Consider the following 14,121-nt stretch of genomic DNA (forward strand, 5'->3'; position numbering starts at 1 on the left):
ACCCATAGGGCCCTGTATAGGGGGATTGTCCACCTCCCAGCAAGCCCCCGTGCCCTAGAAATGGGCACTGACTTAGGGAAGAGAGAGGACAGCAGAGATGGGCTCTGGGTCTCCGGGCAAGCCCCCTCCTCTCTCTGGGACACTCTCCCCATCTGTGGGTTGGACTAAGGTGGGCCGGCTCGGGCCCTCAGCATTTGGGGGTCTCTAAGCCTCCACTGTCTCTCAGGCTGGGATGGCCTGAGCGGAGGGCAGGCGGCAGGCAGAGGTGAGTGGGCCGCGGGGAGGCGGGCAGGCACAGAGGAGCAGGGCCCAGCTAGTCCACAGGTGCACTGCCGCCCGGAGTCGCGGAGAGAGCAGATGTGTGCCGGGATGTTGCTGCCACACTGTCTGGACCCCTCCCTGTGCTGACTTCACCCATGTGGCTCTCTGCAGACCCGGATGTCGTGTCCCTGGAGGCGGCAGACAGACCTAACTTCTTCCTCCACGTCACACCCAACGGGTCTCTGGAGCTGGCTAAGTGGCAGGGCCATGATGCCTTCCACCATCATGCCTCCTTCTCGCTGCACCGGGGGACATGGTGGGCGGGCCTGGTGGCCTTGGAGTCCCTGGCAAAGCCTGGCTCCTTCCTCTGCACGTCGGGCCCTGTGCTCACCCTGCGGCTGTATGAGCACACAGAGGCGTTCCGCTGGGGCACACTCTTCCGCCTTCTGGGTAGGTGTGCCCCTGCCGTCCTCCTCGGCTCCTTGGCCCTCTCACTCAACTGTTCTTCCCGCCCTCTCTCCACCTTGACCTTCCAATGGCCCCCATAAGACAGACTCCTCACTCTTCTGGCACCGGGGGGCTGCATGGGTGCCACCCTGAGGTGGGAGGTGGCCCAGCCTCTGTGTTGGCAGCCTAGGGAGCCGTGGCAGCGTGGCTTGGGGCCCAGCCAATTTCCTGGGTCCTGCCTACTGCCACAGGCCGATTACACGGTCTGAAAATACAGCGGCCTTTGCGGGAGTGAGGCGAGAGGTGATCCTGCATGCAGCTCGCAGGCTCAGTTTTCTTGCTGATGGGGACACATGCTTGCCCCTGAGCCCAAAGACCGTCCCCTGGGGCAGCAGGCTGAGGAGCCAGCAGGCTCGGTCTCTCTCCATGGGAGGCCCAGGCCCGTGGCTGTGATGAGGCAGCTTCCCGACCTTCTGCTAAGGGGTTCCGGGGCCTTCCCTGCCAGGTGGGTCTGCCCCCGAAATGTTGTCCTCTGCCTAAATCCTGGAGGAAGTAATCATAATTTCCTAACTGCGCCAGGCTGGCCTCTCTGTCTTGCATGTACACACGTATGTTTGTGCCCATGAGGGCATCTTGTGCTGTGTGAATGGGTGCATTTACATGTGCACATCTGTGACTGTATCTCCAGCCAGCGTCTTCATTTTATCACCGTCCCCCAAACCAGGGCTGGGTGAGCTCGTTCTTATATTCAGTGGTCATTTAATGAGTCCACTCTTGAAGCCCACCCAGGACAGATTTATCACTGGCTAGGATGGCAAGACACACTCATGATGGGAATACTTGTGTCCCTCTCTGGAAGACCCAAGCTTTGAAGCTGCACAGCCTTGGGTTTGAATCCTGACCCTGGTCCTGGGCACTTAGGGGAGAACCCCCATCTCCCTGACTCTGTTTCTTCACCTGTAAAATGGGCATATTTGCCTGAGAAAGGTGTTATGAGGATTGACTGTATCTCACAGAGTTCTCTCTGGGCCTGGCATATAGTAAGTGCTCCCAAAATGTAAATTATTTGCTCTGGTCTCCAGGCTCTTGGAAAATCAGGTTTCTTCACAATCAGCAGCAGTGTGGGGATTAGGGTGTCAGGAAGGGCTGTCTGGGTGGGGCTGCTCCCTCCGGCCTGCTACAGAGCCTGCCCGTGCCCCCTGCTCAGGCTGTGGTTTCAGAAACTGGGCCCTTGTGCCAAGGTAGTGTGGGGTCTTGCCTGCCTCAAGCCCACCCCCTGTCCCAGGCTACAGCCCTTTCCCTCATTTATCAAGGCGCTGGCCGCAGAGCCTTGATGGGGAATATCTCCCCTGGAAAAGTTTCATTTTCCCAGCAACACCTGTGCCTCAGTTTCCTTATCTATAAAATGGGGATAATAAAAAGTGCCTACTTCATAGGATTATTATGAGGATTAATGAGTAAAAATGTGAAATGTTTCGTGCAGTGCTTGGTACTATTTCATAGTTGGCTGCTGTTGTTATTTTGGTTTGCCCTGGCCTTAAGGGGCCACAAGTGCAGTGCTCAGACAAACTGCACCCCCAGATGCTATTCAGGGAGGCCCTCTGGGGACAAAGAGGGCAGAGCTTGGGGAAGAGCACCTCCCTCGCCTGTCTAGGGCCAGATGTCCAGGAGGGCCTTGGGCTACAGGGAAAGGGATCCCTCAGTGCCTGCCCCCCAGTGCCCAAGGGAGATCCTCTTGCCTTCATGGAGGCCTGCAATGGCCCCGCCAGAGGCAGGGCAAGGAGGAGGTGACCGTGTCCTGGGATGCAGGGCAGGCCTGGGCACCACCATCCCAGAAGGTCAGGATGATGGGGCAGCCTTCAGAAAGATCGGGGGCCCATGCCTCCTCTTTGGCCGCCCCTCAGAGCCCAACTCCAGTGCCTGCACCAAAGCTCCCCAGTCCTCAGCCCTACACCCAGTTCCCAGAGCCCCAAACCTAGGGCCCCCCAGGTACCAGCTCCAACCACATGCATGCAGCTTCCCCGTGGCATGGCTGCTTTCCCTTCACGTTCCTTGCACGAGTCCCTTTGTCTCCCCCTGGGGGCAGAGAGGGCATAGGCTGAGCTGGGATCACCTCTGTGCCCTGGTGCCTGACCCAGAGCTGCTGCCTCATCTCACTAGTCTAGGGGCTCGGGGTGGGTTGCCTTTCTAGATGCCAAGCCCTCCGGGGCTGCCTACCCCATCTGCGAGTGGCACTACGATGCCTGTGCCAGCCCCTGCTTCCAAACCTGCCGGGACCCACGGGCAGCCAGCTGCCAGGACGTGCCCAGGTGAGGTGCCAGGGGCTGTGGGTGTGGAGTCAAGGAGTGTGCACTAGTGTGTTTGAGGATCCACATGTTTCTGTAGTCTCTGGGAGTGTGCACGAGCACGTACTGAGGTGTGTGTGTGTACTCACATATCCTTGTGTGTGAATGTTTCATGTGTTGTGTGTATGGGGATGTGTGTACCAGAGTGAATGTGCTTTAATATGTGAGCGTGCCATATATGTGTGTGTATATACACACACACTTACACATATATGGGCATGTGTGAATATTTGTGCATGACGTGCATATAGCAGAGCCTTGTGTGTACAAATGCAGCTGTGCATGAGTCGCACACAGTATGTGGGTGTTGTGTGCAGCTGTGTGAGTACCTGAGGGTGTATTCACTGATGTTTGTGGGCATCTGTGTGGAGGTGTGTGTACGTGTAAATGCTCTGGAGTCCCGTGGGCCTGGAGGGGTCTTGTGAGGCTGTGTGAGAATGCACCCAGGTGGAGACACGAGTGAGCATGTACACAGAGTGTGTGCACGACTGTATCTTGTTCGTGTGTGTTTCCTTCTCAGTCTGAGGGGTAGGAGTGAGCTCCCATACACATGTGTGACAGTGTTTCTATGGAGGTTCACGTGAGTGTGCACATAAGCACACACATGCACACATGCACTTGTGTCATAAGAAAGGATGAAGCTTGTGTTCAATCCAGGTAGAGGGTGACCCCCCTCCTCCCCGTATTCCAGACCACTGACCTGCTCCCTGCTCTGTCCTCAGGGTAGAAGGCTGCGTCCCTATGTGCCCTGCCCCCAAGGTCCTGGATGAAGTCACACAGAGATGTGTCTACCTGGAGGACTGTAAGTGGCCTTATTTCTCCTCCCTCCCTCGGGTTCCCTTTAAGTCCCCAGGGTCTCATTGAGCAGTCATGCCCCAAAGCCCTCAGGTCCCCAAGGAGCAGGGTCAGCACAGGGGCCTCTGGAAGGAAGCACAGGCAGCGGCAGGCACGGAGCCCATCCAATCCATTCACCCCAGCGCACAGGGCAGGACAGGGACAGGCTTAGGGTCACATGGTGAGAAGGCAGTGCAGCCAGACTTAGGCTTGAAGTCTCTCAGCTCTGGTTCGGGGTTTGGGGTCTGGGGCAGAGTTCAGTCCTGTTGACTTCTCTGAAGTCCTCCAATGTCACGGACAGAGGCCTCTCACCTGAGGTGCCAGTCCTCAAGCCCCATGTCAGGGCCCTGCCCAGGGACAGCCCCCAGGGCGGCAGTCACCCTGCTCCCGAACCTTTTCTCTTGTCTGCCCAGGCGTGGAGCCAGCGGTGTGGGTTCCCACAGAGGCCCTTGGCAATGAGACCCTGCCTCCTGGCCAAGTGCTGCCCACCCCCAGTGACAAGGAGCCACAGCTTCCACTGGAAACCCCCAAGACTCCCACCCACAGGCCAGCCCTCGTCCCAGCTGCCCCACTCACCACGGCCCTGAACCCACCGATGGCAGCCACAGAGGGGCCGGTGCTGTCTGTGGGCCCCTCCCAGTCCACGCTGCAGCAGCCACTGGGGCTCACTGCCTCTAACCTCCCTGCCAAGCCCACCGAGCCCACTGAGCCCCCAGCCAGCAAGGAGGTGCCTGCCAGCCTCCCGGCTGCCCCCTACACCCCGGAGTCCTCATCCCTCCCCCTTGCACTGCAGACACCGGGCATGGTGTCGGGTGCCGCGGAGACGACCAGGGTGACTGTGACCTTTGCAGGGAGCCCCAACATCACGGTCTCCTCCCGGTCACCCCCTGCCCCTCACTTCCCACTCATGACCAAGGCTGTGACAGTCCCAGGCCATGGCTCCTTGCCTGTTAGGACAACACCCCTACGGCCCTCCTTGCTGGCAAGTCCCTCCTCCAGATCTGTGGCTTCCGCTGGAGTGACAGCCAGGTCTGCCACCTCCTCGGGATCCCACAAGGCTCTGCTGACACCTGCAGTAACTAAGGTCGTGAGCAAGACAGGGGTCTCCCAGCCCACCCAGGCCCAGCATGTTTCAAGTCCCAGCAGCACCCCAACCATGGCTGGAACAGCAGCAGAGCAGGTTCCCATCAGTCCCCCTGCCACCCAGAGAGTGGAGATGGTGCTGTCCACAGAAAATGGTGAGGCTGGGCACGGCCAGCTTACAGGCCCACCGGCATCCGCACGTCCACACCCACTCCCCACAGCCCTGCCACACCCTGCCCAGCGCACCACCTCCGCCACCAGGCCTCCCGCTCTGCCCCCAGGGACCCCGGCTACCGCCAGCCGGTCCACAGGTGCTCATGGACTGGGAGCCACACTCTTTGTGTCTCTCGAGTCAACTCAGCCATCCCAGCTCCTCTCTGGCCTGCCTCCTGACACCAGCCTGCCCCTGGCCAAGGTGGGCACGTCTGCCCCAGTGGCCACACCCGGCCCCAAGGGCTCTGTCATTACCTCTCCACTCCAGCCACAGGCCATGTCTCTGGCCATGGCCACAACTCCACCTGCTCAGACACTCAGCCCAGCACTACCTCCCACCTTGGCTGCAGGGGCCCAGGCACACCCACCCGGCCACACAGCCTCCCAGGCAGCAATCACGGCTCCAGGCCTGCTTCTGGGAGCCACACTGCCAACCTCTGGAGTCGTGGCTGTGGCTGAGGGGGTGGCCTCCTCCGTGTCTGTGGCCCCGCGAGGGAGCACCACAGAGAAGATGGCCATCCTGTCCAAGCAAGTGTCTCTGCCCACCTCCATCGATGGCTCTGCCCCGGGAGGGCCCACAGAGCTCATGCCTGCTGTGGCCCACTCTCTTGCCCCCTTGGTGACTGAGGCTGGCACAGTGCCACTGGTGCCCACATCCTATCCCCTGAGCCGCGTCTCAGCCAGGACGGCTTCCAGAGAGAGCTCGCTGGTTCTGCTGCCTCAGCTGGCCGGAGCCCATGGAACCTCGGTGGGGCCTCAGCCCCCAGTGGAGCCAGCGGGCGAGGCCACCACGGAGCAGACTGGGCGCTCAGCCCCGGCCCAGAGCATTGCAGAGGGTTCGGCCGAGGCCTTGACAACTGCCACTGAGGCCATTACATCTGCCACTTGTGTTGTGAGTGACTTGTCAGGGTTCTGGCCACCTGTATGTGGCCCTTCCCTCCCCCAGTGCCCCTGGGCTTGCATACTCCACACTGTCGCATTCCCAGGCCTATTAGCCAGCTTCCAGGCTGCAAGATGGAGGTGTACTTGCTGTCCTCATCCCTGCCCCAAGCTCCTGGTCCCTGAAAAATTCTGCCATCTCCTCTGGGCCCCTGATGCTAAAGCAGGATCCCACTTTGCCCATCTGGGTCCTGGGCCTGATTGGATGGCTTGGTGTGATGCCCAGGTGACAACGTGGATGTCCCAGCGTATGCATTTTGTGTACCTGTGTGAGACTGTTGTGCACATGTTTGTGCTCAAATGCATGAGACTTAGTATGAGTGCTCATGTATCTGTGTGGGTTCTTGTGTGTGTGATGAGTGGTGTTGTGAGACACCTTCGTATCTCCTCTGTGAGAAGTTGAGCTAGAGAGTGTGTGTGCGTGTGTGTACGTATTCTGGGGTTCTGTGAGTATGCGCCAAGTGTGTGCACCTGTGTGTACCTGGAGCTCTCAGCACAGGCCGGGCAGATCTGCAGAGGTCTCAGGGAATCAGTGTCTGATCCCCGAGCTCACACTGAGCACGGCACCAGGCCCCAGACGGCTTGTCCGTGGGCCTAGGGTGAGGGCAGCATATTCCCTAGAAGTTTTACCTCAAGGTCCCCGCCCTGCTAGAACCTGCGGTGGAAGGATCTTGTGCCCTTGAGCTTGGGCGGTGGGGTGGGCCGAAGCCCGGAGCAGGCACTCACACTGTTCTCCACCCTGTGCGCAGCCGATCGCCGAGCAGGACTGCGTCCGCCACATCTGCCTGGAGGGCCAGCTGATCCGTGTGAACCAGTCCCAGCACTGTCCCGGTGGCGCTGCTCCCCGTCGCTGTGGGGTCCTGGGCCTCGCTGTGCGGGTGGGCGGGGACCGCTGCTGCCCGCTCTGGGAGTGTGCCTGTGAGTCCCCCAGGCCGTCCTGCTTGTACCCCTACCCCAGCGTGACCCCTACCTGATCTGTGTGCTCCCCCGCCTCCCCCCTGTAGGACCCCTCATCTCAGTGTGACCCCGGGCCTGGCACATTTCCCACCCTTGTGACCTCTGACCTCTGTGTGTTGCCTGGTCTGAGTGACCCTCCAGACCCGCAGGCAGCCGAATCACCCGGGAAAGGGCCCGGGTGCTGCCGTGTGTTCTGCTTACCCTTCTCGTGTCCTGCCCCTCCCCCAGGCCGATGCTCCATCTTCCCTGACCTGAGCTTCGTGACCTTCGATGGGAGCCACGCAGCTCTGTTCAAGGAGGCCATCTACATCCTCAGCCAGAGCCCAGACGAAATGGTCACCGTCCACGTCCTCGACTGCAAAAGCGCCAACCTGGTGCTGGCCCCTTGCTTCCCTCCCTGCCTGGACCGAGGAATCGGGCTAGGTTTAGAGGGGAGACACGGCAGTGAGCTGGGATTTGAGGGGTGCCAGAGGCAAACACAGATGTGGAAGCCCCTGCGGCAGGTCCCTCTGTCTCCCAGGAGTCTCCTGCAGTGGACAGGGCCTCCCAGGGGACGGCTTTCTGGGTGACTGGGGGAAAGAGTTGCGTGGACTGTGCCACCGCCTGGCCCTTCCTGGGGGCCGTGCAGTTCCCAGCTGTGCCGGCTTCCTAGGCCGGTGTGGGCTGGTGCTGGAGGCAGAGGAGCTGGGATGTCATTGCAAGGATGAGGCCTGTGGTCACAGGTGCCAGCTGTAGGGATCTTCTACTAGGATGCCCTCATGAGCCAAGTGGAAGGAGCCAGCTTTTTTCTTTTCTTTTTTTTTGGCTGGGCTTGCATGAGGTCAGGTGGAGTCAGAAATGTTCCGTGAGATTCTGCACAGCCCTGACGGTGTCCCTGGCATGGCGAGGGGGTGGGCGGAGAGTGTGATCATACTTGCTGCACCTCCTCACTTGGAGGGGGATGGAGGACACGGCTCTAGGTTGATGAGGGCCGGGCTTTCTCTGCAGGGACATCTGAACTGGCCCCCGTTCTGTCTGGTGATGCTGAATGTGACTCACCTGGCCCATCAGATCACCATTGACCGCTTCAACAGGAAGGTGAGCGCATCAAAGAGCAAGGCTGCAGGGCAGGGCAGCAGTTAGCTGAGGGCAGGGCGCCCAGGGGTGGAGGGGCCTTGAGGCTTAGTCATGATTGGGGGCAGGGGTGGGGAGGGGACCCTCTTAAAACAATAATGCAAAATTAGATATATTTGGAAGTGATTGCAGTTAGAATGCTTGTGGCCACTCTAACGTTAGGGGAGGAAGTGTACCAGGAGACATATTGTGACAGAGAGGAAGTCGGAATGGCAAGAGACAGTGGCCTTAAATAGTTGTGGCCAAACTATCTCACCTTTATGATTTTTACAAAAATATATGGCCATGTGAACACATTATTACTAGGGCCCCTTCAAAAGGGGGGCTATATAAGTGAGGAGCCCTGAATTTAAGGTTCATTAGCTTCACATTAAGTCCATCTCTGTCAGGGAGGCCGGAGTGTCCAACAATAGCCCACCCTGTGCGGAGTCCCCCACCCCCCGGAGAGGGCCTCCCTTTGCTCCTCCCAGCGGGTGGGTGAGAGGGACTGATTTGTCTTCTCAGGTCCCAAAGTCGTGACCCCCAACCCCCATTTCTGAGCCAAGACCTGCAGCCTTTCTGTTGGAAGCTGCCCCTGGACACAGCACAGGGTCCAGCACACTGTGGAGCTCTCAGGAATGAAGCTTAGGAAAGTGGGTTTTCCACGAGACGGAGGCTTCAGCAAAAACCTTCCTGAGTTTCATTCCTTAGGTGTTTTTTTTTTCATTTTGAAAAATTAAGGTATAATTTATATATAGTAAAATTCTCCCTGTATAGTAGACAAATCTAAAAGTTTTAACAAACACCTACAGTCATGTAACCACCACCCACAATCATGATATAGAACAGTTTCGTCACCCCCGATTGTTGTCAACTCCCCTCCCACCTCCTGACAACCACTGTCTTCTGTCCCTGTAGTTTTACCTTTCCCAGAATGGCATATAAATCGAACCAGAGTATATGGTGAGACTCACCCATGTTGTTGCATAGATCTGTGGTTCGTTCCTTTGTATCATTGAATAAAATTCCCTTATATGGAGATACCACATCCATTCACCAATTGCAAGATATCTGGGGTGTCTCCATTTTGGTCGATAACAAATAACCCTGCCTATAAACATTTACATACAAGTTGTGTATGGGTAGAGTCCCCAGGAGTGGATTTCTGGGTTGTATGTTAGGGGTATGTTTAACTAAAGTACTTGCCAAGCTGTTTTCCAAAGCGGGCATTTTGCCTTCCCACCAGCGGCGTATGAGAGAGCTCCAGTAGCATCCTTGCCAGCGCTTGCTAGTATTCGTCTGTTTAGTCATTCTAATAGGTGTGTGATAGTGCCTCATTGTGGTTTTAATTTGCCTTTCCTTAATTACTGATGATGTTGAGCATCCTTTCATGGTCTTATTCTCCATGTTATAATATATGCTCTTTGGTGAAGTGTCTGTTCAAATCTTTTGCACACTTAAAGATTGTGTTGCTTTATTGAGTTTTGAGAATTCTTTGTATATTTTATTATAAACACAAGTTCTTTATCAGATATAAATATTATCTTCCATTCTGCAGCATGCCTTTTCATTAACCTACCAGCATCTTTCAAAAGGCAGAAGTTTTTAATTTTGATGTAGTCCAATTTATCAATTTTTTCTTTTATGGATCAGGATTTAGGTTGTTGTACCTAACAAACCAAGGTCACAAAAATTTTCTCTTATGTTTTCTTCTAGAAGTTTTATAGTTTTAGGTATTACTTTTAGGTGTATGTTGCCTTTTAAGTTACTTTTTATAAATAGTGCAAGGTATAGGTCAAAATTCATTTTTTTCAAATGTGAATTCCATTGTGCCAGCCCCATATTCTCTCTCCATTGAATTATCTTTGAAACCTTATTAAAAATCAATTGACCACTAATGCTTGGTATTATTTATGGACTTTTCTTTTTGTCCCAGTAATCTATCCTCTCACCAATGCCACACTGTCTTGATTACTGTTACTTAAAGTCAGGTAGTTTGTGTCTTCCAGTTGCTTTCTTTTACAAAATTGTTTTAGCTATTCTCATTCCTTTATCTTTTCATATAAACTTAGGATCAGCTTGTTGATTTCTGAAAATCATCTTGCTGGGGTTAATTTTGAAACTTTTGTCCTTTGTTCTTATGTGGACTTGGAGCCCTATGGACACAGCTGAGGATCTCTGGGCTTCAGATGTGGATGCTTAACTCCCAGACTCAGAGAGTGCTCATGGATGGTGAAGCCCAAGCCCCCGTCTGTACAAACAGGAAGGCTCAGGCTATGACAGAGCCACAGACTTTCCCAAGGTCACAGAGTTTCCTGACTCCTGGGCTTGGGCTCCCTGAACACAGCAGTTTATGTACTGGATAATTGGCAAAGTGGTTAATAAAACAGTTGAATCTTGAAGGGAGGAGGTTAAGTCCTAAATATTTTTAAATCTTAATCTTTTCATCTCCCATTTATAGTGTAAAACTAATAATCCATGATACATTGAAATTTGACATTGCCAATATGTAGTAGAGATTGTAGTTTAGAATTTAAAGTGTTTGTGAGAATTAGGAAGTGTCACATATTTAACAAATATTGACTGAGCCTCCAGTTTATGTCAGGCCCAAAGGCAGGTGCTGGGGACTCAAAGATGAATCAGACATAGTTTCTGATCTTAAGAAACTCACAGTCCACTGGGCGTCCTGATGAGGGAACAAATATATCCTATCCTGATGGTCAGCACAGAGGTAAAGGAGACCCCAGAGAAGGAGTGTGTAACCCTAAGGTTGGGCATTTAGGGAAAATATCCCAGAAGAAGTGATCTGAATGGGATCAGGAAAGATGAGAGTGATTCAAACGCCTCAGGATTTGCGTTTATTTGGGTAGTAAGATGCAACCTACCTCCTGCTGTTGCATTTCTTGTTTTATCGGTTTTTTTCCTCATAAAAAATATTTTCAGAGTTCTCACAGGCCATCTTGGACTGCATCTTGGCTGCATGTGCCTGAAATAGAGCCTGGCACAGAGCAGGTGCTTAATAAATGTTTGTCAGACGATAGATGGATGGACAAGCTGTGCTCACACTGAACCTCCCCCCAAGGTGACTGTGGACTCGCAGCCGGTGTGGCCACCGGTGAGCAGGTATGGGTTCAGAATTGAGGACACAGGCCACATGTACTTGATCCGGACACCCTCCCTCATCCAGATCCAGTGGCTCCACAGCTCCGGACTCATGATCCTGGAGACCAGCAAAGCCAGTGAGGCCCAGGGCCGTGGCCTGTGCGGTGAGGTGGGACCCAGCTGGGGGGAGGGGGATGCTTCCCAGGTCCTCCTCTGCCCCAGACATGAGTTCCCTGGACCAGGAAAGGCTGGGAAGCAGTACCAGGCCAGAGGTGGGCCAGGGCAGGGAGGCCTCATGTCTTGTGTTCTGAGGCTGAAGCTGCCAGCAGGGAGACTGTGCGTGGCTCTGGCCTCGGCCAGTTGTCACTTAAGCCAAGATTGTCTGTCAGCTTCCCTGACAGCCTCCACATGCCAGATAACCCCTCCCATGAGCCCATGCCTGGGCACTTCCACACCCGGATCTCACTTTTTCTAGGCCATCCACATGACAGCCCTGAGAGGTAGCCATTCGAATCCCCATAGAACTAAAGAAGAAAGGCAGCTTAGAGAGGTTAAGTGGCTTGCCTACGGTCACACAGCAGAGCTGTCGTAACACACAGAACTAGTGCTCTTCTGGCCATAGCATGGTTGCAGAGAGCATGCTCTAGGGGACTGGATGGATTTTGATGAGAAAAGGGGTAGAAGAGGAGTCTGGATGTGGGCTGCTTCTCCTTGCAGGGGCACAAGTGTATGGGCACCGATGGGGAGCTCCGTGACAGACTGCCATGATTGTGATGATGGGTGACATAGGGACACTTATACACACACACACACACATATGCACACCCTCCATCCTCCACCTGCACCCCTCGCGTTCATTCCTTTCATGGCCCTGCATTCAAAATGCCCTCTGCACATTCACTAACAAATGTAAGTCAACTCTGTGCTCATTCTTTCCTTTATGCAATATGTATTTACTATGTACCAGTTCCTGGGGACAGAACAATGAGCAAAACAGAGAAAATCCCTGTTTTATGGAGTTTCCATTCTCACTGACACACACACCTCTCCTTACACACACATATTCCCCCACCACCACCACCATCCTTTCTCACCATTTCTTTCTTCTTCTCCCCTCAGCTCTGCAAAGAGCACTGTGGGTAGCAGTAGCCTGGTGAGCCCACATCTCCCTAGGATACCTTTGTGACACCCCTCAGTGACTCAGAGTCAAGATGCAAAATGTGACCATTGGGACCATTAATAAAATCTGAGTGTTGCCCCCAATCAGGCTTTATATTCACAGGATGGTGGTTGGAGGTGTCAGAGCAGAAGTCAGATCATTTCTATCTCCATTTAACTGAACTAACACTTGCTATCCGGGCACTCTGCTAGGCATCTTGGGGGAATGCGGAAACAAATGAGAATCTAAAGGAAAGTGAATGTTTGCACTCAGAGAGCTACAACCTTGTGTGAAAGGCATGCCTGCACACCAGTGGCTGTTACACAGAACTGGGCAAGTCATGGATGGTGCAGCTGAGGGGTCCTTGAAGGAGGGACATCTGAGAAAACATTTCAGGCAGAGAGAGCAGCTTGAGCAAAGTCACAGGCAGGGGAGTGTGTGTCTGGAGTCTGCAGACTGTGTGAGGGATGAAACTGGAAGTTCGCATCACATTAGAAGCTGGAACAGATAAACTTCACCCCTATCCCCATCTCAGTGTTCAACGCAACAGAAGCTAATTGCTTATGCAGGTAAGTTTCCACATGGTTGGCAATGATTCACAGACCCAGGTCCTTTCCATCTTGTGGCTCTGCCATTGTCAACATGAGCTTCCAACTTCACAGAAGGAGAGACAGTTGGGAAGGTTTTCTGGACCAGGCCTGGAGGTGGTGCCAGCACCTTCACTCACACAATGATGGCTGGGACTCAGTTAGCTGTTCTCACCCACTTACAAGGGAGTCTGGGAAAGACAGGCCGACTGCCCAGGAAGAAGAGGAAACAGTTGATATAATTAGCTAGCAAGCTCTGCTAAGGCAGAGTTTTGGGATAACTTTATTTTGATATAATGTCAAACATAGAAGTTGCCAAGATAGTGTAAGGGACTCCCTTAATACCTTTACTAATACCTTTTACTCAGATGTACTATTTGTTCATATTTTGCCCCATTTGCTTCTCTTTCTCTGTGTGTGTATACATTTTATATGCATATGCAATACACACACACACACACACACACACACACACAATTTTTCTGGACCATTTGAAAGAAGTTCAAGACATTGTTTCTCTTTATCCCTAAATACTTTGGTGTTTTTCCCAACGACAAAGACATTTTCTTTTCTTTTCTTTTTTTTTTTTTTTTTTTTTTTTTTGAGACAGAGTCTCGCTTTGTTGCCCGGGCTAGAGTGAGTGCCGTGGCGTCAGCCTAGCTCACAGCAACCTCAAACTCCTGGGCTCAAGCGATCCTCCTGCCTCAGTCTCCCGAGTAGCTGGGACTACAGGCATGCACCACCATGCCCGGCTAATTTTTTCTATATATATTTTTAGTTGTCCAGATAATTTCTTTCTATTTTTAGTAGAGACGGGGTCTCGCTCTTGCTCAGGCTGGTCTCGAACTCCTGACCTCGAGTGATCCACCCGCCTCGGCCTCCCAGAGTGCTAGGATTACAGGCATGAGCCACCGCGCCCGGCCGACAAAGACATTTTCTTACATAGCAGTTTTCCTAGCTTCCCTGTGCCTCATTTCCCTCATCTATTACATGGGGGTGATGGTATTACTGGCCTCAAAGAATTGATGTGAAGAATATGCAGAGTGAGAGCTGGGGACCTGGGAGTGGTAGTGATTAGTGTGGCTGTTGGGATCATTCTGCC

The 14,121-nt window shown here is 53.8% G+C and overlaps 1 protein-coding gene across 1 annotated transcript in view; it reads left to right on the top strand.

Moving 5' to 3' along the window:
- OTOG (otogelin) overlaps positions 1–14,121 on the top strand; it is an 83,364-nt gene that overhangs the window by 55,866 nt on the left and 13,377 nt on the right. Inside the window, exons 33-40 of the mRNA XM_045557623.1 lie at positions 433–711; positions 2,900–3,017; positions 3,776–3,855; positions 4,301–6,075; positions 6,872–7,040; positions 7,308–7,453; positions 8,067–8,156; positions 11,254–11,437. Of these exons, the coding sequence (XP_045413579.1) occupies positions 433–711; positions 2,900–3,017; positions 3,776–3,855; positions 4,301–6,075; positions 6,872–7,040; positions 7,308–7,453; positions 8,067–8,156; positions 11,254–11,437 (2,841 nt within the window). The remainder of the gene's footprint in view (positions 1–432; positions 712–2,899; positions 3,018–3,775; positions 3,856–4,300; positions 6,076–6,871; positions 7,041–7,307; positions 7,454–8,066; positions 8,157–11,253; positions 11,438–14,121) is intronic.

This window comes from Lemur catta, chromosome 7 (genome assembly GCF_020740605.2).
Source record: "Lemur catta isolate mLemCat1 chromosome 7, mLemCat1.pri, whole genome shotgun sequence".
Classification (NCBI taxonomy): domain Eukaryota; kingdom Metazoa; phylum Chordata; class Mammalia; order Primates; family Lemuridae; genus Lemur; species Lemur catta.